General features: G+C 41.9%; 1 protein-coding gene across 2 annotated transcripts in view; it reads right to left on the reverse strand.

Annotated features, from left to right (window-relative positions):
- The window catches only part of DIAPH3 (diaphanous related formin 3), a 565,715-nt gene that overhangs the window by 289,558 nt on the left and 251,062 nt on the right, over positions 1–25,095 (reverse strand). For both annotated transcript variants that reach the window (XM_059684797.1, XM_059684796.1), the window contains one exon: positions 897–992. In XM_059684797.1, coding sequence (XP_059540780.1) covers positions 897–992 — 96 coding nt within the window. The remainder of the gene's footprint in view (positions 1–896; positions 993–25,095) is intronic.

The following is a 25,095-nucleotide window of genomic DNA, read 5'->3' on the forward strand; positions in this document are numbered from 1 at the left end:
CACCATCAGAAAATATTATATACAGGTATTATCTCAGTTCCAAGCAGAATTATATTTGATGCATATAAAGCATCAGTTAGAAATGAGATAGAAGCAAAACTATTTGCCCTCTTCTCCAACAGTAATTTGGTCAGGAAGACAATTCAATACTAAGTACTTAGTTCCCTATACCAGTAATTAAATCTAAAATATTTCTAGTCAATACCTTTGAGGAAAGGCTTTGAACTGTTCAGATGGAATAATGAAATTCATTTTACTCATCATTCCTTATTTACATTAATATTCCAACCTCCTTTGTGTGTGATCAAGTACTACAAATAATATTCAGATGTTTAAAAGAAATAATCCACCACAAAATTTAGTTCAAAATTTGTCCTCACTTACTTCCTTAATTATTTAAATACTTAAAAAAGAGAATTTGCCCTAGCCAGTTTTGCTCAGTGGATAGAGCCTCAGACTGTGGATGAAGGGCCCTGGGTTCTATTCCTGACAAGGGCACATGCTGGGAGTTGTGGGCTCAATCTCCAGTAGAGGGCATGTAAGAGGCAGCCGATCAATGTTTCTCTCTCATCATTAATGTTTCTATCACTCTCTCCTCTCCCGTCCTCTCTGAAATCAATAAAAACATCTTTTTTAAAAAAAGATAATTTAAAGGGTACATTTTTTTCAGTTATGGGAGATGTATTTTCATTCTAAACAATTTTCTTAGTTTTCTTTCATAATATGCATTAATCTTTTAAAGAATTTAAAGCATAAGTTACCTAAAGTTATCTCTGAATTTATTATGCAAATTATTAAAAATAACATAAAAATAAGTTACAAAGTAAATGAAATAATTTAAAGGAACCACCTCTAGTACTTTTACTAATTTAATTGTATTAAAATCTTCTACTTACAAAGGTTCTGGGCAACTTTAGAATCAAGAAATTTAAGTTCTTTAATTTTTTTTTTAAGAGCTTTCTTCTCTTCAAAATCCTCCTCTTCTCTTCTCTCTGCAAAATCAAGGACAGATCCACATTAGGGGCAGAAAGGCATTCAACTGCTAAAGGGCAAGATGGGAATTTTCTATTATGAAATAATCTAAAAAAAGATGACATTTTTAAATCACATAGTTATAAAAATAATTAATAGATATCCCAAGACCTAAACTATTTCTGATAGGCACTCGTGGCTCTTACGCTAGAAAAACGAAGAGTATTTAAAGGTCTAACAGGAAAAAGAAAAATAAAGCTAATGTACACTATGGAAACCAATACCACTGAATGTTAGCTCATTTGAACAACTATACAAGACACAATTATAAAATATATAATTAGATTTACACCTAGGATAGGTGAAGAAGTTAGCTATAAAAGTGCTAAACCAAAACAGGCACACAGCTATTTTATGTTTGATACACCATGTTTATCTGATATAATAAAGAGTTAATGTGCAAATTGACCATCACACCCTCACACAAGATGGCCACCCCCATGTGGTCACAAGATGATCGCGCCCATGTCATCACAAGATGGCTACTCCCATGTGGTCAAAAAACGGCCATACCTATGTTGTCACAAGATAGACGCCCCAATGTGGTCACAAGATGGCCGCCCCATGTCATCACATGATGGCCGCCACAAAGATGGCCAGCATGGGAGGGCAGTTGGGGCAACTAGGCTGGCAAGGGAGGGCAAGAGGGAGAAATCGGGCTGGCAGGGGAGCAGTTACGTGTGGAACATCCCCCCGAGAGGTCCCAGATTGGACAGGGTGCAAGCTCAGCTGAGGGACACCCCCACCCAGTGCATGAGTTTGGTGCACCGGTCTCTAGTCTATCTATAATAATAAAAGCATAATATGCTAATTAGATCGGACAGCCAAAAGACCTTCTGGATATCCTTCCGGACAAAGCTGCGGGGGCCTAGGCAGAGGCAGTTAGGGGCGATCAGGTAGGCAGGCAAGTAGTTAGGGGCGATCAGGTAGGCAATCGAGTGGTTAGGGGTGATCAGGCAGGCAGGCAAGCGGTTAGAAGTCAGGCACAGTCCCGGCCCAATAGAGGGTGGAGCCAGCCGGCCAACCTCCCGCAGCCCTTCCCCCCAGCCCTGATGGGCCCACCCCACCCGAATCAGCCCACAGCCCCTCCCCATGGACAGCCCCGCCCCTAATTGCCCCCCTACCCCAATAGGGTGCAGGGCTGGCCAGCCAACCTCATGCAGCCCCTCCACCCAGATGGCCCCGCCCCAGAGCCGGCCAGCTAACTGCCTGTGGCCCCTCCCCTAGGCTGGCCCTGCCCACATGGACCCCACAACCTTAACCGGCCCACAGCAACTTCCCCCAGCCAGTTCTGCCTCCGATTGGCCTCTGCCACTCCCATCACAGGCAGAGTTGGCTGGTCAACCACCCATGGTCCCACCCCAAGGCCACTGGCCCCCAATTGGCCCCTCCCATCCCATTTGGGGGTAGGGCCAGCTGGCCCACAGCCCCTCCCCATACCCAGCCCCACCCCCGATCAGCCCCTCCCACAGCCAGCTCCACCCCCGATCGACCCCCCACACCAATCATGGGTGGGGATGGCCGGTCAACCTCCCACAACCCATCCCCCAGCCCCATTCAGGACCGGGGCCAGCCAGCCCACTGCCCACATCCCCTTCCCACAGCCAACTCCACCCCAATCAGCCTCCCCACACAAATCGAGGGTATGGCCAGCCAGCCAGCCAACCTCCCGACATCTCCTCCTCTCAACAGACCTGGCCCTAATCCACCAATTGGGGCCAGGCCGGCCGGACCCCACCTGTGCACAAATTCGTGTACTGGACCTCCAGACCTAATATATAAAAACCCCAGGTCCATAACAACTGACCCAAGGCTCGACCAAACACAGGAAGTCAGTCCTGCAGTCAGTGCTGGGTAGCCGTGGTGACTGCCAAGAGGGCTGTGGATCAGGCCCAGAGAGAGGCCCTGAGAGAGAGGCAGGGTCTGATCCGCAGCCTCCATGGGAGCTGTTGGTCAGCTGTTGCCTCTCTCTCTCCGAGCTACACCAGCAGCCATGCCTCTGTTTATCTCCAGACCTCCGTGGGGGCTGCTGATCAGCCTTGCCTCTCTGATCAGGCCCAGAGATGCTGACTGGCATAGAAACCAACCAATCAGAACCAAATCAAGGTGAACTGTGAGGAGCCAATGGCTGCCTAGGAGGTGGCGCTTTTGACGCTGACTGGCATAGAAGCCATTAGGGGTGACCAGGCAGGCAGAGGCAGTTAGGGGTGATCAGGCCAACAGGGGAGGGCAGTTGGGGGCAAGATTAGGCCAGCAGGGGAGGGCTGTTGGGAGCAAGATCAGGCCTGCAGGGGAGGGCAGTTGGGGACAACTGGGCCAGCAGGGGAGGACAGTTGGGAGGCAAGATCAGGCTGGCAGGGAGAGCAGTTGGGGGCGAGATCAGGCCAGAGGGGAGGGTAGTTAAGGGTGATCAGGCAGGCAGAGGCAGTTAGGGGCTATCAGGCAGGCAGGCAGGCAGGCAGAGAGGTTAGAGGCAATCAGGCAGGCAGGCAGGTGAGTGGTTAGGAGCCACAGTCTCAGATTGTGAGAGGGATATCCCACTGCCAGGATTGGGCCTAAACCAGCAGTCAGACACCCCCCAAGGGGTCCTCGATTGGAGAGGGTGCAGGCGGGGCTGAGGGAACGCCCCCTTCGTACACAAATTTCGTGCACCAGGCCACTAGTGTGTGTGTGTGTGTGTGTGTGTGTGTGTGTGTGTGTGTATGCCTAATATGCAAAATGCCTCCATGGGAGTTCGACTGATAGACCAATCACTTACTATGATGTGCGCTGACCATCATGGAGCAGCGCAGAACAAAGGATGGCCCTGGCCAGCAGCCAAGGAAGGGATGCCCCAGCCAGCAGCTGGAGAAGGGAGGCCCTGCCAGGAGCAGGAAGGAAGGCCCCAATCTGCCTTGATTGCTGGCCAGGCCTAGGGACCCTATGCGTGCATGAATTTCATGTACTGGGCCTCTAGTTTAAAATATAGCTCAAACAAAACTGGAATAGTAGACTGTTTACAATTTGTTTTCCAAATATTTGAAAAATAGTCAAATTTTGATAGCCTAGTTTATGTTTTAAAATGAACAAATTCATTTAGGCTTTCTCCTTGGTAAAATAATAATAATAATGATAATAATAATAATAATAGAATACATCATGGTAAACAACAATATACGACCTACAATACAGCACAATATTTAAGAGTCAAAGTTAACAGCTATAACCAATAAAGTGATCCTGTCATCTTTTTTCTTATAACCATGAACAGTGCTTCTAATCAAAGTCAGGCATACAAAATTGGGATCTAGCCATCAAAGAACAATGCAGTCAAGTCTTTAATTAGGTATGTACAAATAAATCACTAATGTTGGGAGAAAATAACTGCAAAAAGCATTTTCATATATATATGACGGTACATTATAATTACATGATTTTTATATTAGAAAAGCATATTATAGTTCAGTGATGGCGAACCTTTTGAGCTTAGCGTGCCAGCATTTTGAAAAACCCTAACTTAACTCTGGTGCTGTGTCACATATAGAAATTTTTTGATATCTGCAACCATAGTAAAACAAAGACATATTTTTCATATTTATTTTATATGTTTAAATGCCATTTAACAAAGAAAAATCAACCAAAAAAATGAGTTCGCGTGTCATCTCTGACAGGTATGTCATAGGTTCGCCATCACTGTTATAGTTACATGTCTGGGTACATATGTGAGATATGGATCAAATGTCATAGTTGTCAAAATATTCATTAACTATCTCTGTATCATTTTATGAATAATCACCAATCTTTCTCAACTGATTTTACATTACACTTTTATCCTGTACTTATTTTTCTGAGCTTCTATGTCCTACTCCTGTGCTACTATCACTATGCCTTAAGCACTGTTAATTAATGTCTTACTTTGCTGTTCAAATTTTTCTTCACTTTCTAGATTTTCTTCTTTTCGAACTCATTTCTTTTTCCATGTGAACTTTAGAGTAATTCAAAAGTTCCAAAAATAGAATCCACTTGAATTGTATTTTAATTGCAAGGCATTTGTAAATAGATTGGGGAGATTTGATATGTTCACAACTTTCAAACTTATCAATCATGAACATGACATGTGTCTATACTTCAACTTAACATAGACAACCTATATATTTATTGTTACTTTTAGTGTCTTAAATATTTCTAAATTATACTTTTAAGTATTTGGATGTTGGTTAATTCTAATTTTCCCCACTATACTTTGCAACTAGCTATTACTGGAATGTAGAAATTTTGCTGAATTTTTCATACATGTCTTAGAATATGCTATTTTACTTATTCTTTCATTTAAAAAAGAAATATCCTATATAATAAAAGGCTAATATGCAAATAGACCAAACAGCAGAACAACCGAACAACCGGTTGCTATGACCACCAGAGGGCACACGCGGAACATGGTGGGCTGGGCATCAGGTGGCAGAGCGCAGAATATGGCGGTCATCAGCTATGGTGGGATGGTGGAGCAGGTGAGCAGGGGCACCAGAGCAAGGCAGGGAGCCAGACACTGTCATTGGGGTGAGCCTCTGGTGGTTACTGAAAATTCTTTGCTCTCGCACGCTGCAGTCCCACTCAGCGCTCGCACCTGCTGCTGGCGCCTGGCACCGACCACTATCATTCAGTGCCATCAGCAGATGTGAGTGGCGGCTGCCAGACTCGATCACCCCTCAGAGCTTCTCCACTACCCCCTGCTCCTGAGGGGCTATCGGGGCTGGCAGCCGCCTCTCGCACCCGCTGCCAGCACTGGCCCCACTCGCACCCACTGCCAGCACCAGAGCTGCTGCTCACACCCACTGCCAGCACTGGCCCCGCTTGCAGCTGCAGCTGGCACCAGAGCTGCCACTCCCACCCACTGCCGGTGCCTGGCACTGGTCCCAATCGCTCGGCACCGTCAGCAGGTGCAAGCAGCAGCTTTCAGCCCCAATTGTCCCTGAAGGCTTCTCCACCTCCCCCTGCTCCTGGTGGGTGATCAGGGCATCAGCAGCCACTCGCACCTGCTGACAGCATTGGCCCTGCTTGCACCTGCTTCTGGTGCCAGCCCTAATCACTCCACACCATCAGTGGATGCGAGCAGGTCTGGTGCTGTCAGTGCGTGGGAATGGCGGCTGTGGAAGCGGGGCTGCAGGCAGACAGGGGACCCAGGGCTGGGGCAGGAGGGGCTGGGCGGGGATACAGAGGATGGACGGAGACCCGCCCCTATGCCCACGACAGCCTTGTGGCCCACAGTTCCTTTCAAGGTGCATGAATTCGTGCACTGGGCCCCTAGTTTATTTATGAGCACCAATTAAATGGGTCTGTGCTAGGAAATACAGAAATAACACTAGACAAAATAGAGATACCTAGCCTCACAGAATTTAAGAACCAACAGAGGTGAACACAAACTAAGTGGCAATTACAATACATAGGTACATCTGCTATGTTTTGGTAAGAACCACAGAATAAAGAATAGCCCCTGAACCCATACTTGTCAGGGACAGTCTTCATGAAATAAATTATATCTAATCAAAAGCTTGCAAGAGAAAAAGAGATAGCCAGGTGAGAAGGTTTGAGGATGGAAGGAGAAAGGTCAAGTAGTGGAAGGATAGTATTTGAATGTAGAAAAGGTGCAAGAACATGAAGGGCACAAGAAGAAGTGAGAATAATGAGCAGAGAATAGTGAATGGAAATGAAACCAGAAACTAATCAGGCACCGGATCATGCAAGACCTTTTAAACAAGGTTAAGAAGTCTGGATTTTATCCTCCAAGCACTGAGGAGCCATTTAAGGTATAAATAAGTATGTGAGAGACAGCAAAATAATTGCATTTAAAGAAAAACTCAGGCTGTTGAGGTAAATTGAAAGAGTGGTAAAAGTGATGGTGGAGGGCAAGACAGAAGGGAGTAACATTAATCCAAATGACAGTTAATGGCACCCTCACCTAGAGCAGCAGCAACTGGAATGGAGGGAAGAGTTCCAAAAATGAAATCCAGCCCACATCTGTCTCCTGAATTACAGACCTGAATATCCAACTGCCTACTCTCTACATCTCTACCTTGATGTCTTGTAGGCACATTCAATTTGACAAATCCAAAACCGCAGACACACACACACACACACACACACACACACACACACACACTCCTCCACACCTATTATTCCAACAGTTTTCCTCATCTCAGAAAACGCTGTTGTTGCAATTTCTCAAGTCAATAAGGTTGAATTCATCCTCCTTTCCCCGAAAATCATTTTCAAACCCATCAGTGAATCCGCCAATTCTAATTACAAAACATTCACTAAAATAATCATTCTTCACATCTCCGTGGCTACTACTTCTCCCTGCACGTGGCCACCATTCTTTCTCACCTGGACTACAGCTGCTTTCTAACTCATCTCCTAAATCCAGGCTTGACCAACTCTAGTCTCTTCACACAATGCATCAGAAAAATCCTGTTAAACCTAAATGGAAAAGATTCCCTTACTGGGTTGTTCAGAACAGCAACCCCAACAGGCCCCAAACAACTGTATTCCCTGTCACTGTCCTTCTTACCCTTTTTCCCCTCCTCCAAAGCACTTACTCCTCACATATTGTAAATTTGATATTGTATCTCTTCCCCTATTAGAAAACAAGTCCTTTAAAAGTAGAAACTTTGGCCCAGCCTGCATGGCTCAGTGGTTGAACATAGACCTATGAACCAGGAGGTCATGGCTCGATTCTCAGTTGGGGCACATGCCCAGGTTTCGTGCTCGGTGCCCATGTGGAGTGTGCAGGAGGCAGCTGATCTATGATTCTCTCTCATCATTGATATTTCTGTTTCTGTCTCCCTCTCCCTTCTCCTCTGAAATCAATTAAAAAATATTTATAAATAAATAAATAAAAGTAGAAAAGTAGAAACTTTGTTCGCTATTGTATTCTAAGCACCAAGAATAAGGCCTGGAACATAGCAAGTAGTCCATAAATATTAGATAAATGTATGTGTGTATGTATGTATGTATGTATGTATGTATGTATGTATATATAGCTGTTTGTGTGTAGATATACACTCAGTGGCCAGATTATTATGACCGGCCAGATTATTATGACACCCCATCAGTACTTCGTTGGGCCACCTTTTGCTTTCAATACTGCGACGATTCTTCTTGACACTGACTCCACGAGATGTTGAAAGGTGATGCGCGGAATCTGACACCATGCCTGATGAATAGCACTGTCCAGTTCTGTGAGATTTGATGGTTGTGGAACCAGCTGCCTGATGGCTCTTTTAACTTCATCCCACAAATGCTCAATTGGATTGAGATCTGGTGATTGTGGGGGCCACCTAAGCAAGGTAAAGTCTCCCTCGTGTTCTTGAAACCACTCCTGCACAATACGAGTACTGGGGCATGGCGCATTGTCTTATTGGAAGAGGCCATCTCTATTGGGATACTCCATCAACATGAAAGGATGAACTTGATACTTAGGTGTGTTGTGCTATTCAGACGTTTATAATGGTCTGGCCCTCTAGCAACTTCAGCACAAAATTATAGCTAATTTGCCTACAAACGTCAGGTGGTTAAAATAATCTGGCCACTCAGTGTATATGAACCTGCAAAATAAAGGAGAAAGAAGGGGGCACTCAGGTTGCTTAAGCAACCAGGCAGATGCTGTTGCTGTTTGTTTATTTCAGAAACAAATGAGCAACAGGTTTGAACAAGTCCAATTTTAACCACGTTCAGTTGAGAAGTTCTCACACATCCACATGGTCAGGTACAAGAGGCAGCTGGATGTAGAGACTGAAGAAGAGAAATCAGGATGGAGATACATGTTATCAGTTATGTTACTAATCCCAGTCACAGTTAGAGGTTTCCCAGGTACCAGCAAATAATGACACATTTGTCTCCTTATTCCGAGTACTTATACCTTTTCCTTGACTTGTCATATTGGTTAAAAGTTTCAGATGAAGGCTAATAAAACTTATGTTAGTGGACTTTGTTTCCTTTGCCTGACCAAATGGCCATCTTCTACTTTTGAGAAAAAAAAAAATATTTTTTTTATTTTATCTTTATCACATAAAGAGCAGATTCCAATTATTTTCATCAGTTTATTTCTCAATTCCTGTGTCCTTTCCCTTTCTGAGACATTTTTTTAGTCTACTTAAAGAAAAAAGTCAAAGAAACTAGTAAGCTTTAATTTTAACCAACATTTACTAAGCATCTACTAGGCAGTGCACTGAACACTTTCTATTGCACTTTCTTGAATAATTATCGTAATAAGCATACTCCTACTACTATCATCATCATACTAATGATGCAAAAAATAATGCTTAAGTTAAAGTAAATTTAAGCAACACGTCCAATAAAAGAATAAAGATTACTAGACTTAAACTCTAATATTCTTTCTGCTAATTATGAAATATTGTATATTAGGTGTCACATTAAAAAAAAACTTTTGCCTAGCAATCTTGACCACTTCAACCTCCAAATTAGAGACAGAAACAATTTTAATCAATTCTGACTTTTTATAAAAATGACAAATTAGACTCTTGCTGAGTTTAATGTGTAGTATAACAATAATGCAATTAAATTATGTGGGTAATTTTACCCCTTTCTCCTCTGCTACCATATATAGTAAAAGAATGGTTAGGAAAAGATAGAACATGGACAAAGGAATAAGAAGCAGTTTTCTAAGAGAGAAAACGACAGGATTTTTTTTTTTTTAAAGGTAGAAATATGCTTTTATTGATATAAAACCAGGTAATCAGACTATTATCCAAATAAAATTATTTGGACAAAACCTTTTATATGGAGAAATAATGAAAAACAATGTTGAAAAAATTACAGCCAGATAATGGAGTACTTCAAATCAGTGGGAAACCAGTGAAAATGTTTACACAAAGGTCACTGATAAAGCAGGTTCTAAATGTTGGCAGCAATAAGAGGATGCATTAAAACGAAGTAAGAATAAAGGAGGACATTTAATGGGAATAAAGTTTTTCACAAAATCCTATTTCAGCTACCCATGCTGACAGTATTTCTGTGAAATACTAGCCAGGAGAGTGTAGGGTCCCTCAGGGAACTCAGGTTTAGAATCTAGACACCAAAGTCCTACATCTCCCTGCCCCGTCATGTCCCAACCACTGAATCTCATTGGGGTTTACTTCTTTCATCTATGACCTGGGGACACTGAACCTTTAAGAGGGGTTGTGGGAAAAAAATCTTCTAGACTATTAAAGAGAAACATGCAAATTGGTGTCACTCCGCTATGCCCACCAGCCAATCAGGATGAGTATGCAAATTAACCCAACAAAGATGGCGGTTAATTTGCATATGCAGGCCAGGAACGAAGACTGAAGACAGGCTACAGTGGTTCTCAACCTTCCTAATGCTGCGACCCTTTAATACAGTTCCTCATGTTGTGGTGACCCCCAATTTCATTGTTACAAATTGAACATAATTAAAGCATAGTGATTAATCACAAAAACAATATGTAATTATATATGTGTTTTCCAATGGTCTTAGGCGACCCCTGTGAAAGGGTAGTTCAACCCCAAAAGGGGTCACGACCCACAGGTTGAGAACTGCTGGCCTAGAAGGGAGCGAGGCGGCGGAGAAGGGAGGGAGCTGAGGCAGCAGAGAAGGGAGCGTAGCCTGCCGAGGTGGGCTTTGCTCCCTTCTCTGCTCCCCTCTGGCCACAAGGAGCCCTATTCTTGCAGGAATAGGCCCGAGGAAGCCCTATTCTTGCGGGAATCTTCCTGCAATGGGCCTCTAGTGACTGATAATTACCTTCCTATGACCTTCCCTCACTTCCAGCAGTGACAGAGAAATGGGGACAAGAATCAGAGTGTCTAACCACAACTCAGGAACCCACAAACACAGCACATTTTAAGATTCATCCAACCCATTGATGGAGCTCCTCTTCTAAAACTAGTACAAAATACACTGAAAAAAAACCTAGATTTATGCAGGGATAAGATAAAACTCTGAATCATAAAGTCAGATTATTAGAGCCATCTATAATTGTGATCTAGCTTTTTTGCCATTAGAGGTCTGTATTTAATCTTAGTTCCTAGAGGTATTGTGTAAGGCTGCATTTTTCTGAGAGAAAATTAATACTGTTCAAAATTGGTTCTGATCACTAACAGAGCATAAGCCACATGTTTATAAGGGCTTTATGTTAGAATGAAGTCAAAAATGACAAAGCTTTCTATGTTGCTGAGAGCCATGAACTGACAAGTCTTTTTTAATTACATTTTCTCTTTATTTTTTTTCTATTTTCAAAGTTTTAAAAATAGCCCCCAAATTATATTTTAAAAATCTTTTAAAATATTCTGTTTATTAAATTTTTTATTAAAATCATAATTCCCCCTGGTACATCTAATTCCAGTTCATTTTCCATTATGTTTCAATCACATTGTTTTAATCACATGATACTCTTTTTAAGGAATAACATTCCACATAAGTTTTATCATATAGTATTTTACTATTGCAAACAGTTCTAGAATATGCAGTTATAAATTTGCAAGTTATCTACCAGAGGCATGAAAAGCAATACTTGAGTTTTCTCTTTTCATAATTGAATACAGCAGTCCCCCCTTATCCATGGATTCAATTTCCACAGTTTCAGCCACCTGTAGTCAATGGCAGTCTGAAATAGTGAATGGAAAATTTGAGAAACAATTCCTAAGTTTTAAATTATGTGCAGTGTTGAATACTTCACATCATCTCATTATTTAGGCACTGTATCATATCATATCATCACAAGAAGGGTGAATACAGTACCAGATATTTTAAGAGAAAGATAGACTACATTCATATAACTTAACAGTACTAGAGGCCCGATGCCCAAAAATGTGTGCACTCGGGGGGCGTCCCTCAGCCCAGCCTGTGCCCTCTCACAATCTGGGAACCCTTGGGGGATGTCCACCTGCTGGCTTAGGCCCGCTCCCCAGGGGATTGGGCCTAAACTGGCAGTCAGACATCCCTCTGGCAGCCCAGGAGCCCTCGGGGGATGTCCAGTTGCCAGCGGGGAGCAGGCCTAAGCCGCAGTCAGACATCCTTAGTGATGCTGAGGAGGCGGGAGAGGCTCCCACCACCACCGCTGTGCTGGCAGCCATCAGCCTGGCTTGTGGCTGAGCAGAGCTCCCCCTGTAGGAGCGCACTGACCACCAGAGGGCAGCTCCTGCATTGAGCCATCTGCACCCTGGTGGTCAGTGTGTGGGATAGTGACCACTCATTCCCAGTGGTTCTGCTATTAGCATCAATTTGCATATTACCCTTTTATTATATAGGATAGAGGCCTGGTGCACAGGTGGGGGCTGGCTGATTTGTCCTGAAGGGTATCCCAGATCAGGGTGAGGGTCCCGCTGGGGTGCCTGGCCAGCCAGGGTGAGGGGCTGATGGCTGCTTGCAGGCTGGCCAGAGTCCCTTCAGGGTGGGGGGCGGGGGGGGACCCTACTGGGGTGCCTGGCCAGCCTGAGTGAGGGGGTGATGGCTGTTTTCAGGCTGGCCACACCCCCCTCAGGTTGAGGGTCCCCACTGGGGTGCCTGGCCAGCCTGGGTGAAGGACTGATGGATATTTGCAGGCTTGCCGAGCCCCCCAGAGGGGACCCTCACCCCATGGGGGTGTCGCCAGCCTGGGTGAGAGGCTGAGGGCCGTTTTCAGGCTGCCCACAGCCCCTTCAGGGTGGGGGGATCCTGCTGGGGTGCCTGGCAAGCCTGGGTGAGGGGCTGATGGATGTTTTCCGGCTGGCCATGCCCCCCGGCAACCCAAGCTCCCAGCCTCTCCTTTTTTATCTGGGATGTATTTATCTTCTATAATTGAAACTTTGTAGCCTTGAGCGGAGGCAACGGCTGGCTGGAAGCAGGTATCTGGGATTTATTTATCTTCTATAATTGAAACTTTGCAGCCTTGAGCGGAGCTGAGGGCCGGCCAGGGCAGGCAGGAAGCTTTGCTTCCTCCATCGCCGGGGCAACCCAAGCCTCCTGCTCACTCCAGCTCCATGGTCGCCGCCATCTTAGTTGGGGTAATTTGCATACTCGCTCCTGATTGGCTGGTGGGCATGGCTTGTGGGTGTAGTGGAGTGGCAAAATGGTGGAGTGACAGTTTGCATCTTTCTCTTTTATTAGTGTAGATATTCTTAAATAATTATCCTATTCTTAGTTAATTTTATTGTGCCAGATTTTTACATTAAACTTAACCATAGTTATGTATGTATGGGGAAAAACACAGCACATATAGGGTTTGGTACTGCCAGTGGTTTCAGGTATCCACTGGGAGATCTTGAAATGTATGCCCTGTAGATAAGGGGGGACTACTGTATCAGTAAATACTAATAATAATTGTTTATTCAATTTTTGTTGGTGCTTCCTGGTTACATGTATTTGATTTTAATTATTTAAAATACTAAGGGGAGGCTAGGGGACTGTCTAGGGCGGGGGGATAAAATGGACACATATGTAATACCCTTTGTAATACTTTAAGCAATAAAAATAAATAAATAAATAAATAAATAAATAAATAAATAAAATACTAAGCATTTCTATTTTTCTTGTATTCATTTAGCACAAATGGTATTAAATTTTACATGCCACATGTTTACAATAAATTACCTTCTGTTCATTAGATTGTTTTTACAACAGCCTTGAGAAGACAAAAGTATTCCTGATTAAATAAGCATCCTATCCAATAAAGACAGAATATGCAAATTGACCATTACTCTGCAACAAAGATGGCAGCGTTCTGCCCCGCCCTGCCCATGGAGGGCCTCTGAGCAGCACGCACGGGAGCAGAGTGGCCGTGGTGGGCCAGGACACCTGGCTACTTGGAATGCTGCCTCTTAAAAGCTACAAAAGTAGTTCAACTTTCCTGAGACCACAGTATGAGGAGCCCAAATTAGCCACAGGGAAGAAAGGCCCTATTGAGGATGCTGATCAGGTTCTAGCCTCATTCATAGGAAATGCACAAGGGAGTATTTAAATGCTCCAGGCCACTGGGCAGCGTGCACAGGTGCAGAGCGGCCAGGGTGGTGCAGGATGCCTGGCTGATTAGAATGCTGCCACTTAAAAGCTACGAAAGTAGTTCAAATTTCCCCAAACCACAGTATGAGGAAGCCCAAATTAGCCACAGGGAAGAAAGGCCCTGTTGAGGATGCTGATCAGTTTCTAGCCTCATTCAGAGGAAATGAACACTGGAGTATTTAGATGCTCTGGGCCAGTGAGCAGTGCGTGCAAGTGCGGAGCAGCCAGGGCAAGGCGGGATGCCTGCCTTTGTCACCAATTCAACGTCAGCATTCTGCCCGCCCTGCCCGCGGCCAGCCTGTGGGAATTTCCACCCACACAGAATCAGCGAGAATCAGCTGTTGGTCTGACAGCTCTCAGCGGCCTGACAGGCAGGACTCTCATTCACCTGCATCTCAGACCGTGACAGCAGGGAGGTGGGACTATGTCTAAAGAGCAACTTTTTATACAACATAGCTCTGCAGCCGAAAGATGCCAGTGTTATTGACAGAAAATGTCTGAAGACCATCATGTGTCTGATCTTGAAATAAGTTGACGCAAAGCGTAGCTCTGAAGCTGAAAGAAGCCAACCTTATCTACAGAAAATGTCTAAAGACCAACGTGCCTTTGCAGTTGAAAGAAGGTGGTGGCGACGACAGAATATGTCTAAAGAACAAGTGTCATCAACAAGTACTATCAATTCTGGTAGGAACTGCCTTCTCAGCAAAAATGGAGTACATGAGGATGCAATTCTCGAACATAGTTGTGGTGGAATGGCTGTTAGATGTGAATTGTGCCTATCACTAAACTTCTCGGATGAAAAACCATCCGATGGGAAATTTACTCGATCTTGTAGCAAGGGTAAAGTCTGTCCAAATGATATACATTTTCCAGAATACCCGGCATATTTAAAAAGATTAATAACAAAGGAAGATTCTGACAGTAAAAATTTCATGGAAAATATTTGTTCCATAAATAGTTCTTTTGCTTTTGCTTCCATGGGTGCAAATACTGCATCTCCATCAGGATATGGGCCATACTGTTTTAGAATACACAGACAAGTTTATCACTGTACTGGAGCTTTACATCCTTCGGATGGTGTTTCTCGGAAGTTTGCTCAACTCTATATATTTGGGATACAGCCAAAGCGACAAGTAAAAGATTATAGCAATGCCTGAAAACCAGGGCTGCTCAGAAAGACTCATGATCAACATCAACAACCTCATGCATGAAATAAATGAATTAACAAAATCATACAAGATGCTACAGGAGGTAGAAAAGGAAGCCCAATCTGAAGCATCAGCAAAAGGTATTGCTCCCACAGAAGTAACAATGGCAATTAAATACGATTGTAACAGTGACCCAGGTACATATAATTCTCCCATGTAACTGAGATTGCTGTCATATTGAGAAACGAAGATGGAGAACCTCCTTTTGAAAGGGACTCGCTCATTCATTGTAAACCAGATTCCAATAATCTGAATGCCACTAAAATGAAACAAATCAGTATCCTGTTTCCTACATTAGATGCAATGACATATCCTATTCTTTTTCCACATGGTGAAAAGGCTGGGGAACAGATACTACATTAAGACTCTTGAGTTCGAAAAGCATGTGATGTTGTAAATACTTCATCCCAGGGGAAATTAGTCAAGCACTCTGAAAGTGTTTTTATTCTTAATGTGGTATACAGGGAGATATTAGAATAAGTTTAATCACTTTATCAGTCATTGTTTGCATCAATGTTGTTTTTATATCATGTTTTTGCTGTTTTCATATCATGTTTTTGTTGTTTTTATATCATGTGTTTGTTGTTGTTATATCATTTTGTTATTTACTTATTAATAAAATCATGTATTATTTTCATATACATTTTACTCATTTCCTTTCATGTCTCACACTTCTATTATAGAGAAAGGGCAAATAGCAATCCTATCTAATAATAGACAAACATGGTAATTGACCATACCTTCACTACACCTCCCATTGGCTAATCAGCGAGATTTGCAAATTAACCACCAACAAAGATGGTGGTTAATTTGCATGCGTAGGTGCAAAGCGGCAGAGGGAAGACTGAAGGCGGCTCCGGCCAGAGCAGCGAAGGCTCGGAGGGGGCTCCAGCCAGAGCGAAGGCCTGGGTGCCAGGTGCCAGAGGAAAACCGGTGCCAGCAGCCAGGGAAGGGAAGGCCTATTGCATGAATCTTTTCGTGCAACAGGCCTCTAGTATTAAAATATTTCCTCTAATTAATTTCCTTTTAATGTGCACGAATTTTGTGCACCGGGCCACTAGTTCTCTATAACACTGATAGAAGCCAATCAAGTCAACTCAATTGTAGAAATAAAGCAGCGTAAGTCACGTATTTAGGGAATGAAAACTGAAGCCTTGTACAATCATCAAATGGGGTAAGAGGTTTTAAACTGGAGATTATTTACATTAATTGTGCTTACTTTTCTTCTTGCTTTCTAACTATTGAGGTTCTAAAGAATGTCAAAATTTTAAAGGGTTCAAGTTATAGAAGCTGAACAGTCCTGGAATATGAAGTTTAATCATCTCATTTTAGTGAGGAGGAAACCTACCCATAGAGGAATTATTTACTGATGGTCACACAAAGGGCAGCTCCCAGAAAAGAGCACTGACCATCATACCACAGGCCCACAGCAGCCTCTGGGCAGGGAATCCACTTGAGGAAAGCACTCTGCAACCAAGCACACAGAAGAAAGATTGCACCCCAGGCTCTGCATTACACTGGTGGAGTTTTGCCTGCCTGTACATGGTCTGTGGCCAAATAAGTGGGAAGGTGAATGGACCCGAAGGAGGGAAGAAAAATGCTTGTTCTCCTGAACACAATGAGTAGAATTTAAAGCTATGGAAAAACAGCAACAAGACACTGAAGTTGCACCCAATTCTACTCCTAAATGGTGGCTCACTTTGCAGTTATTCAGTCACACAGTGTAAATGCACTTGGGAATTTGAAGGGTCCAAATTTGAGAAAAGCCAATGGCCGAGAAAGAAAAACAGAATTTTAAGACTTACTACTACTGGTGCTTGTGATAGAAAATGGTTTCAAAAAAAGTTTAGGCAGCTTAAAAGCAGAAAATATGGACTACATAGAAAAAAGTGAAAACTTAAAATAAATTATTTTTTAAATAGGCAATACCCTCTTGGCAAAACGTTAACGAAAATGATTTGGTATGAAAAACCATAAATGTGTAAATAGCTGTAGTCATATCTGATCTGTCAAACCCAGTTTCAATATTTCTAGGCACATAAATAAATGACTATGTACCTAACTACACAGAAAACAAACAGGGGAGAAACTGGATATTTCTCTATGCAAATGTTATATATGACTGCCATTACTAATCAGTGTATTTTCCTAGCAAAACGATGTCTCTTTGGCAATTCCAGGCTACGAATGACATTATATATGAGAGTGGCTGAAGCACTAAATAAAATTTTGTGGAATACATTATTTCAATTATAGCAATCATCAAAAGTATAGCAAATAAATGCATATTACTCTTTGTGTGGCATTCTATTTTAGTGGGTGATGTCACAAACCAAGGACTTTTGAAAGACTTTCCTCCACAACTAGTCTTACAATGGATAGGAAGAAGGATTTCACTATTTAACAAACCCTTAATTAGGGCTGTGTCTAGATTTTGTTTTGAACCATTACTACAAGTATAAAGAGATCCCCAAGTATTCTGAATACATTCCATAAACAAATTTTTAAAATATGCTTCAAAATGATAATGATTTCTACATAGTGGACCTAAAAATATGTTTCCCCATCACTTTATTCCTATTATGAAATAACAAATTGGTCTAAATATGTTATAAAACTGAACTCTCATGAAATCTGAAATCACAGTAATTAACAATCTTGTTCATCTCAAAAGTATAACCACTAAAAAATCCACTTTCTTGAGGTCCACTTAAATGTAAATACCCCTTCATAATTGAAGATTTAGATATCAGAAAAACAGGAGTTCAAACCAAAGAAAATATCAAGACTCTTCAAATTCATATATTCAACAACTATTTTAACTCAATAAGCTATGCATTGGGAATAAAAATAATCCTGAGACAGTTTATCATGTTATAATTAGTTACAAATTGAGATGAGATTTGATTAAATGGACCAAATATATGAGGAGGGGGCAAAGCAAAGAAATCAGAAAAGAGTTAAAAACTCAGCCAAAAGAACATTGAAGCCTATTCTCACATGATCTCTCTTGGCTCATCACAACTACTCATAAAGACATCCCTACAATTTTTATTATGTAGCCTCAAGATCTCTCCACTTTAAATACCTGCCCCTTATGAATTCTTCCTGAATGTTGCTATTTCCCAGTCATAACAATACAGGTATTTATAAAAATAATTTTTCTACTATTGTTTTTGACAGTGCCACCTACTTGCTATATATCCTCTGCTGATATTAGTAAAATGTATCCCTGCCAAAAAAAAAAAAAAGCATAGACTCTAAAAGTTAATGCATGGCATACTAATACATACACAGAAAATGTATTATAGGGGAAAAGCCTATTATAGCAAGAATGAGAACTCAGTGTTCATTCCGAATTTAAAAGAAAGATAAAATCCAAATGAAGACCAGCAATTCAGCATGCTGCAGAATGGAAAGACTCAATAAGCCCACTTATTAGTATTTGTACTCACAGTGCTGACCAACTCGGAAAAAAATAATAATAAATTACATTAACAGATAAAAAGCAATGCCATATCAATAGTGAGCTGATCACCCCTGGTGTGTCAGAATATGGGGAACATAAAAGAGTTTCATCAAAATGGCCAGAGTGATTATCCAAAACCTGGTAGAAGAAATGTGGTAAGACATAAAAATAACCTTTATTCCAAAATACTGAGAAAAAGTTCAAGTTTAAGAAGCAGAATTTTTCAGTGACAATATGCTTGTATTCTTTAGAATCTTGTATTTTTGCAAAAAACTAATCAGAATGTGGAGTGTCAATGCAAATTTGTTTTGTATGAGAAAAATGAAGCTCTGGGACCCCGTCCCTATCATAAGAACCACTCACTTGGCTCAGGTTTTGGGTTTAGCATTGACCTAGGAACAGGGTATAAATGTAACCTCTGATTAAAAAAAAAAAAAAATGCTTCATTTTGTGTGAGTGTGTAACTGAAAGAGGAGAAGATGAAGTCAATACCTAGGTATTTGTTCAATTCCATTCAACCTTTATTCCACAGCTTTCCTGATAAGTAGTTACCCAGTCCCCTCAGATTTTACGTTCTTATCTCTGATAGTTCAGTTGAAAATCCAAGTCATTTCCTTCATTTCTGTTGTTCAATCCCTATTGCTCTGTGCTCTAGAATGTTACCAGATATAGCTGGGAACCATTCTGGTCTCCAATTGGCCTACCTAATTGGAGCTTCATTCTGTGCTTGGTCTGTTTCTAGAATCAAATATTCTGCTAATTTCTTTCCCAGAAGCACGTAAATTTGGAACTTAAAAAAAAAAAATCTGGGCTTTTGATACTTATCGCGAGCTATGCAGACCTACATACCATATAAAACTACTGGCTCATCTGCAGACCTCTCCTCCAGTGTACCACCTTCCCCATGTGCAAACCCAGCACAGCATACATGCCTTCCAACTGCAGGGAGAGGTTACAGGACCGGCAGGGCTCACGTTATGCTGTGACTGGGGAATGTCTTTAAAAATGATCTTTTAAGAGGAGAGAAGGGAATGGGGAGTTAGCTCTTAAAGAGTACCGAATATCAGCAGGGAAGATAAGATCTGGGGGTGGATGGTGGTGATGTTTGCACAACAATGTGAGCACACTTAATGCCATAGAACTGTACACATAAAAATGACTTCAACTGTAAAACTGTGCTATGTAAATAACCACAATTTAAAAATAGGAAAAAAATATCTTTATAAGGCTGAGTTTCAAGTCACTCTCTTTTTTAATAATGTTATTTTGACCACTTCTTGATTTGAAAAGTATTTGTAGAAATAAGGACAATTTTTTTTTTTTTTAGTTAATCCTCAACTGAGGATAGTTTATCCATTAGATTTTTTAGACAGGATGGAAGGGAGCGGGGGAGAGAGAAACATCATTGCGAGAGAGACACATCAACTGGTTGCCTCCTGAATGCACCCCAACCAGGGCCAGGGATCCAGCCTGCAATGAAGGTACGTGCCCTTGATCATGGAATCAAACCCATGACCCTTCAGTCAGCAGGCCTAGGCTCTAACCACTAAACTAAACCAGCTAGGGTGAAAGTTTTTGTTGTTGCTTTTTAATGAAAAGATAGAAACCTAAGTAACCCAAAAATTCTCCAACCAGACCAAACTTGGATGATTTAAAATGCATTGGTGTTTCCTCAGAGCCAAAGGCAGAGACAGTGCTTATACGCTGCACAGTACAGCTCGCACACATATGCACGGGTTTAACTGCCACTCTCATGGCACAGATAGTGCAGTCAAAGAGCCCTTTGTCTGCTGCCCTTCACCCTGGATTATCTTTCCAAAATGAATAGGGCTTTAATTCTCAGCAGTTCAGTGTTTCCAGAACCTAGTCACATTTCCATTTTCTTGAATGTCACAGCCCAGCTCTCAGATATCTAAGGATATAGTAGCCCATGTCAAGCACTCTGTCACTAGAGCTGTGTAGTGAGAAAGCAAGGTGTACTTTTATATGAAAGGAAGATCTTAGCCCCTTTCCAACCTCTTTTGACCCCTTCACTTTAAAGGTTAAGCATGGAGTGTAAACCTCTCACCTTTCATTTTTTCCTTCCTGAAGAGTTGGTGTAGGTAAGAGAGCCTGACATTTTCCAGGACTGAATCTGTCCCTCTCATTTCCTTGATTGTTGCCCTATATAGGCAGCAGGCTTATGGGGAAACCACAGTATTGGGTCCTGGACAAAAGGCCGGCAGCCTTAGGCCTCAGGCTCACACCCCTTACCCAACACCAGAGAGTTCTATCTGGTGTACTCAGACAAAAGCCACATCAACCATAAGTGATGTTTTACCTTTCTTTGCTGTGGATTCCTGTGTGCATATCTTATCAAGGAAAAGGGAGAGCTAAGCCAAGACAGGATTCAAAAATCCCTGATGCTTTATAGTATCCAGCACCCCATCAGAAACTTCTAAGAACATAAGCAACATTTCCATCTCCTTCCCAATGTCCAAATTTAAAGTTACAGGCTTTTTATAAAATCACGATTTCCCAAAGTCATCCAGCCTGCCTCCCAAAAAACATATTACTTTTAGCATACTAACCTAATGTGTTATTAAAAAAGAAAGTATTTAACATATCCATTCTATGAAAGGGAAAGGGAGAAGTCTTTCATTAATGGGAATGCGGTAGCTTAAATCTTATTAGAGAATCTTACTTTAAACCTAATTGCTTCACAATGATGTTGGGCCACTGACACTTGAACAGGGAAGCATTAACATCTTAGTAGAGAAGCATCTTTACAGGAACTGAAATATCCCTTACTGTAAAGTATCCAAGTTTATTAATTAAAAACGCTTTAGTTTAAATGCTTCCTGAAAATGTCAGGCATTAAAATTTACTGTTCAGAAGATGTACACCGAGAAGGTGACTATCTGCAACCCAAAGGCAGAGCCCTCTCTAGACTCCAACCCTGCCAGCACCTTGATCTTGGACTTCCAGTCTTCAGAGCTGTAGGAAAATAAATTTCTGGTTTCAATTAAAAAAAAATTTAAAAAAGACATACAGCAACAAGCCAAAGCAGAACAGAAGATGAAATACTAACCAGAACAACACTTTTGACACCTAGAAATACCTACTAAGTGGGATTCTCTGATGAATGTCAAAATTCTTAATTTTTACAATTTTTAATAAATCATATTCCTATTCAGACTATTTTACTTGATGCCAGAAATATCAAATTTACACATTAAATAATTACCTGAAATTCTGAAAGCAACAAATCCCTTATCCCGAACTAAAATAAATAACAGAAAATCTTCTAATAAAAATCTCATTTTACAATAAGCAAACTGAAGCAGAAAGAGACTAGGAGTGTAAGAAGCAGACATCCGGAGTCTGGACTCCTGTTCTGCTATTCCACTCAGGACATCTCACCATCCTGGCATTAAGAGCCTACCTAGGTCATCAGTAGAAACTGCAAATATGAGAACTGAATGGAATTAAAGGCAGGGTGACTAAGACTAGGATTCATTCAACCCCGCAGAGAAAGTAGAGCCAGGAAATAACTGGAGATGGTATCTGCAGATTAATTTTTTCCTTTCCTGAGATTTTCCCTGTAGCCTTGCCATTTCGGGATCAATGGCATTTATTTCCTCTGGGGAACGGATAACACTTAGAATTAAGAGGTCATTCCTCAACACTGAGTATAAAATTATATTCCTGTTAATATCTATAGTGAGACAAAAGCCTTGAAAACTATGTGGTCCAAATACAAGAACTGAGTTCTTCCAAAGGAAAAAAAAATAATGCATTCACCAACGTTTCCTTTAACTACAGAAAACAGAAATGGATCCCATCCTCAGCAGTGAAAAGATGCAGAATATAAGGTAAGGACAAAATCTTAGGCACAGGAAAGAGGAAGAAGCTCTTCTTGGGCCAAGGAAACATTTGTAGGGTGCCAGAGGAGACAAGACCAGGTTTTAAATCCAACAACACAGGGTGTGCTCCCTTCCTCCTCCACAGAGAACAGTGGGCTGGCAGAGAAGGGCCTAGGGCAGTGATGGCGAATCTATGACACGCGTGTCAGAGGTGACAGGCGAACTCATTTTTTTGGTTCATTTTTCTTTGTTAAATGGCATTTAAATATATAAAATAAATATGAAAAGTATAAATCTTTTACTATGGTTGCAAGTATCAAAAAATTTCTATATGTGACATGGCACCAGAGTTAAGTTAGGGTTTTTCAAAATGCTGACATGCCAAGCTCAAAAGGTTCACCATCACTGGCCACTGGCCTAGGGAGTGAAAGGAAACCAGAGGGTTTGCAGCGGAGGGTACACCTGCCAGCTTCTTCTCTTGGTCACTGAAAGACCACCACACAGGGGCCTTGTACCAGCACTGGGCTCTGAGAACAAGACTGGAGCATGGCATGTTTAGATGGCAAGTAACCTACAAGAGAATCTTGCTCTGTTACTGGTAAATGAAGGATGTGCATGCGATAAAGGGGTCAGTGGACATATGTTCAGAAATATGTGCTATACTATTACAGTAGACTTTTCAAATGATTGAAAAGTTCACATTGGCTATAAATCCCTTGATCTTCCAGTAGAAAAATATCAATATGACCAGCAAGTATTAGACTCCAAATTTTAAAGACACAGTTGATGAGGAGGGCTGCAAAAAAAAAATTATTTCTTCATATGTACATACAAATGCCCAAGAGGATTGTAACGCATAAAACATACATTTCTATTGACTCATATAATACTTGACCTCAAATTATCAAATTTAAAATCTTACCCACATATTTAGTCTCTTTACTTAATTCCGTAGGTACTCACAGTGCATCCTCAGTTTTTCCCAAGCTGTTGCTTCTAAGCCTGAGGAAGATCTATGCAACTTTTCACTTCATCAATTACCTCTATCCTCACACTTGAGCAAACATTCTCCCGGATAACCATTACGCAGATCCCCTTCATTACAAATGGGTGTCCCTTTTAATCATCAGCACCATTTGGAATAATTAACTATCAAATGTATTGCTTTCTGAATGCAGTTTACTGGATTAATGGAACCCTGTGCATGTAATATACTTGACAAAAATGTCTTTCACTTTGGAAAGCTAAGGTCATTTCTAAGCCGTGACTGTTTGAAAATAAAACAAATGACTCACATACTAGTATCTTGCTACAATTTTCAAGATACATTTATGTTGACAAGGCAAAGTCACCTTTTTACTTTCCAGTTAAACAATACACATATAAAATATATAAGGATTAAAAAAAAAAAGACTAAACATACTATTCCAGCTAACTGCTCTTTTATTCTATAATTGTTCTCAAGGAAAATTAATTTTTAAATTTTATTGTCAAACAATTCAAACAACATAAAAGTATACAACAAAGTGAAGGTTACTTTAACATGTCACAACAAATATTCCCCTGAGAAAACTACTGGTAAGAATACTTACTTGTGCCCTGGCCAGTGCTTCTCAGTGATTAGAGTGTTGGTCTGCACATTGAAGGGTCCCGGGTTCGATTCCCAGTCAAGGGCACATACCTGGATTGCAGGTTCACTCCCTGCCCCTGGTCAGGGTGCTTGTGGGAGGCAACCAATCGATATGTCTCTTTCACATCGATGTCTCTCTCTCGTTCTCTCTCTCCCTGCTCCCTTCCCTCCCTCCCTACCTCTCTCCCTCCCCTCTCACTCTCTCTCTGAAAAGCAATGGGAAAAATATCCTCAGGTGAGAATTAATAAAAAATCCTATCTAATAAAAGACAAAAACGGTAATTAACCGTACCTCCGCTATGCTTCCCATTGGCTAATCGGGGCGATGTGCAAATTAACTGCCAACAAAAATGGCGGCCGGCAGCCACGCAGCTGAAGCGAGCAGGAGGCTTGCTTGCTCCAGTGATGGAGGAAGCCAAGGTTCCCCGCCTGCCATGGCCCCGCTCTGAGCTCCAGAAGGAACAGCTCCATAAGCAACAAAGTTTCAATTATAGAAGCTAAACAAATCCCAGATACCTATTTCAGCCGGCCTCAGCCTCAGAGCTGGGAGTGCCAGTGACGGCAACAATGTTTCAATTATAGAAGGTAAATAAATCCCAGAATTAAAAAAGAAAAAAAGGAGAGGCTGGGAGCTTCAGTCGCCGGCCAGCCTGAAAACGGCCCTCAGCCCCTCATCCAGACTGGCCAGGCACCCAAGTGGGGACCCCCACCCTAAAGGGGGTGTGACCAGCCTGCAAACAGCCATCAGACTCTCACCCAGGCTGGCCAGGCACCCCAGAGGGACCCCACCCTGATCCAGGACACCTGTTCAGGACAAACCAGCCAGCCCCCACCCGTGCACCAGGCCTCTATCCTATATAGTAAAAGGGTAATATGCAAACTGACCCTAACAGCAGAAGGACTGGGAATGACTGATCACTA

The sequence above is a fragment of the Myotis daubentonii genome, chromosome 2, assembly GCF_963259705.1.
Source record: "Myotis daubentonii chromosome 2, mMyoDau2.1, whole genome shotgun sequence".
Lineage (NCBI taxonomy): Eukaryota > Metazoa > Chordata > Mammalia > Chiroptera > Vespertilionidae > Myotis > Myotis daubentonii.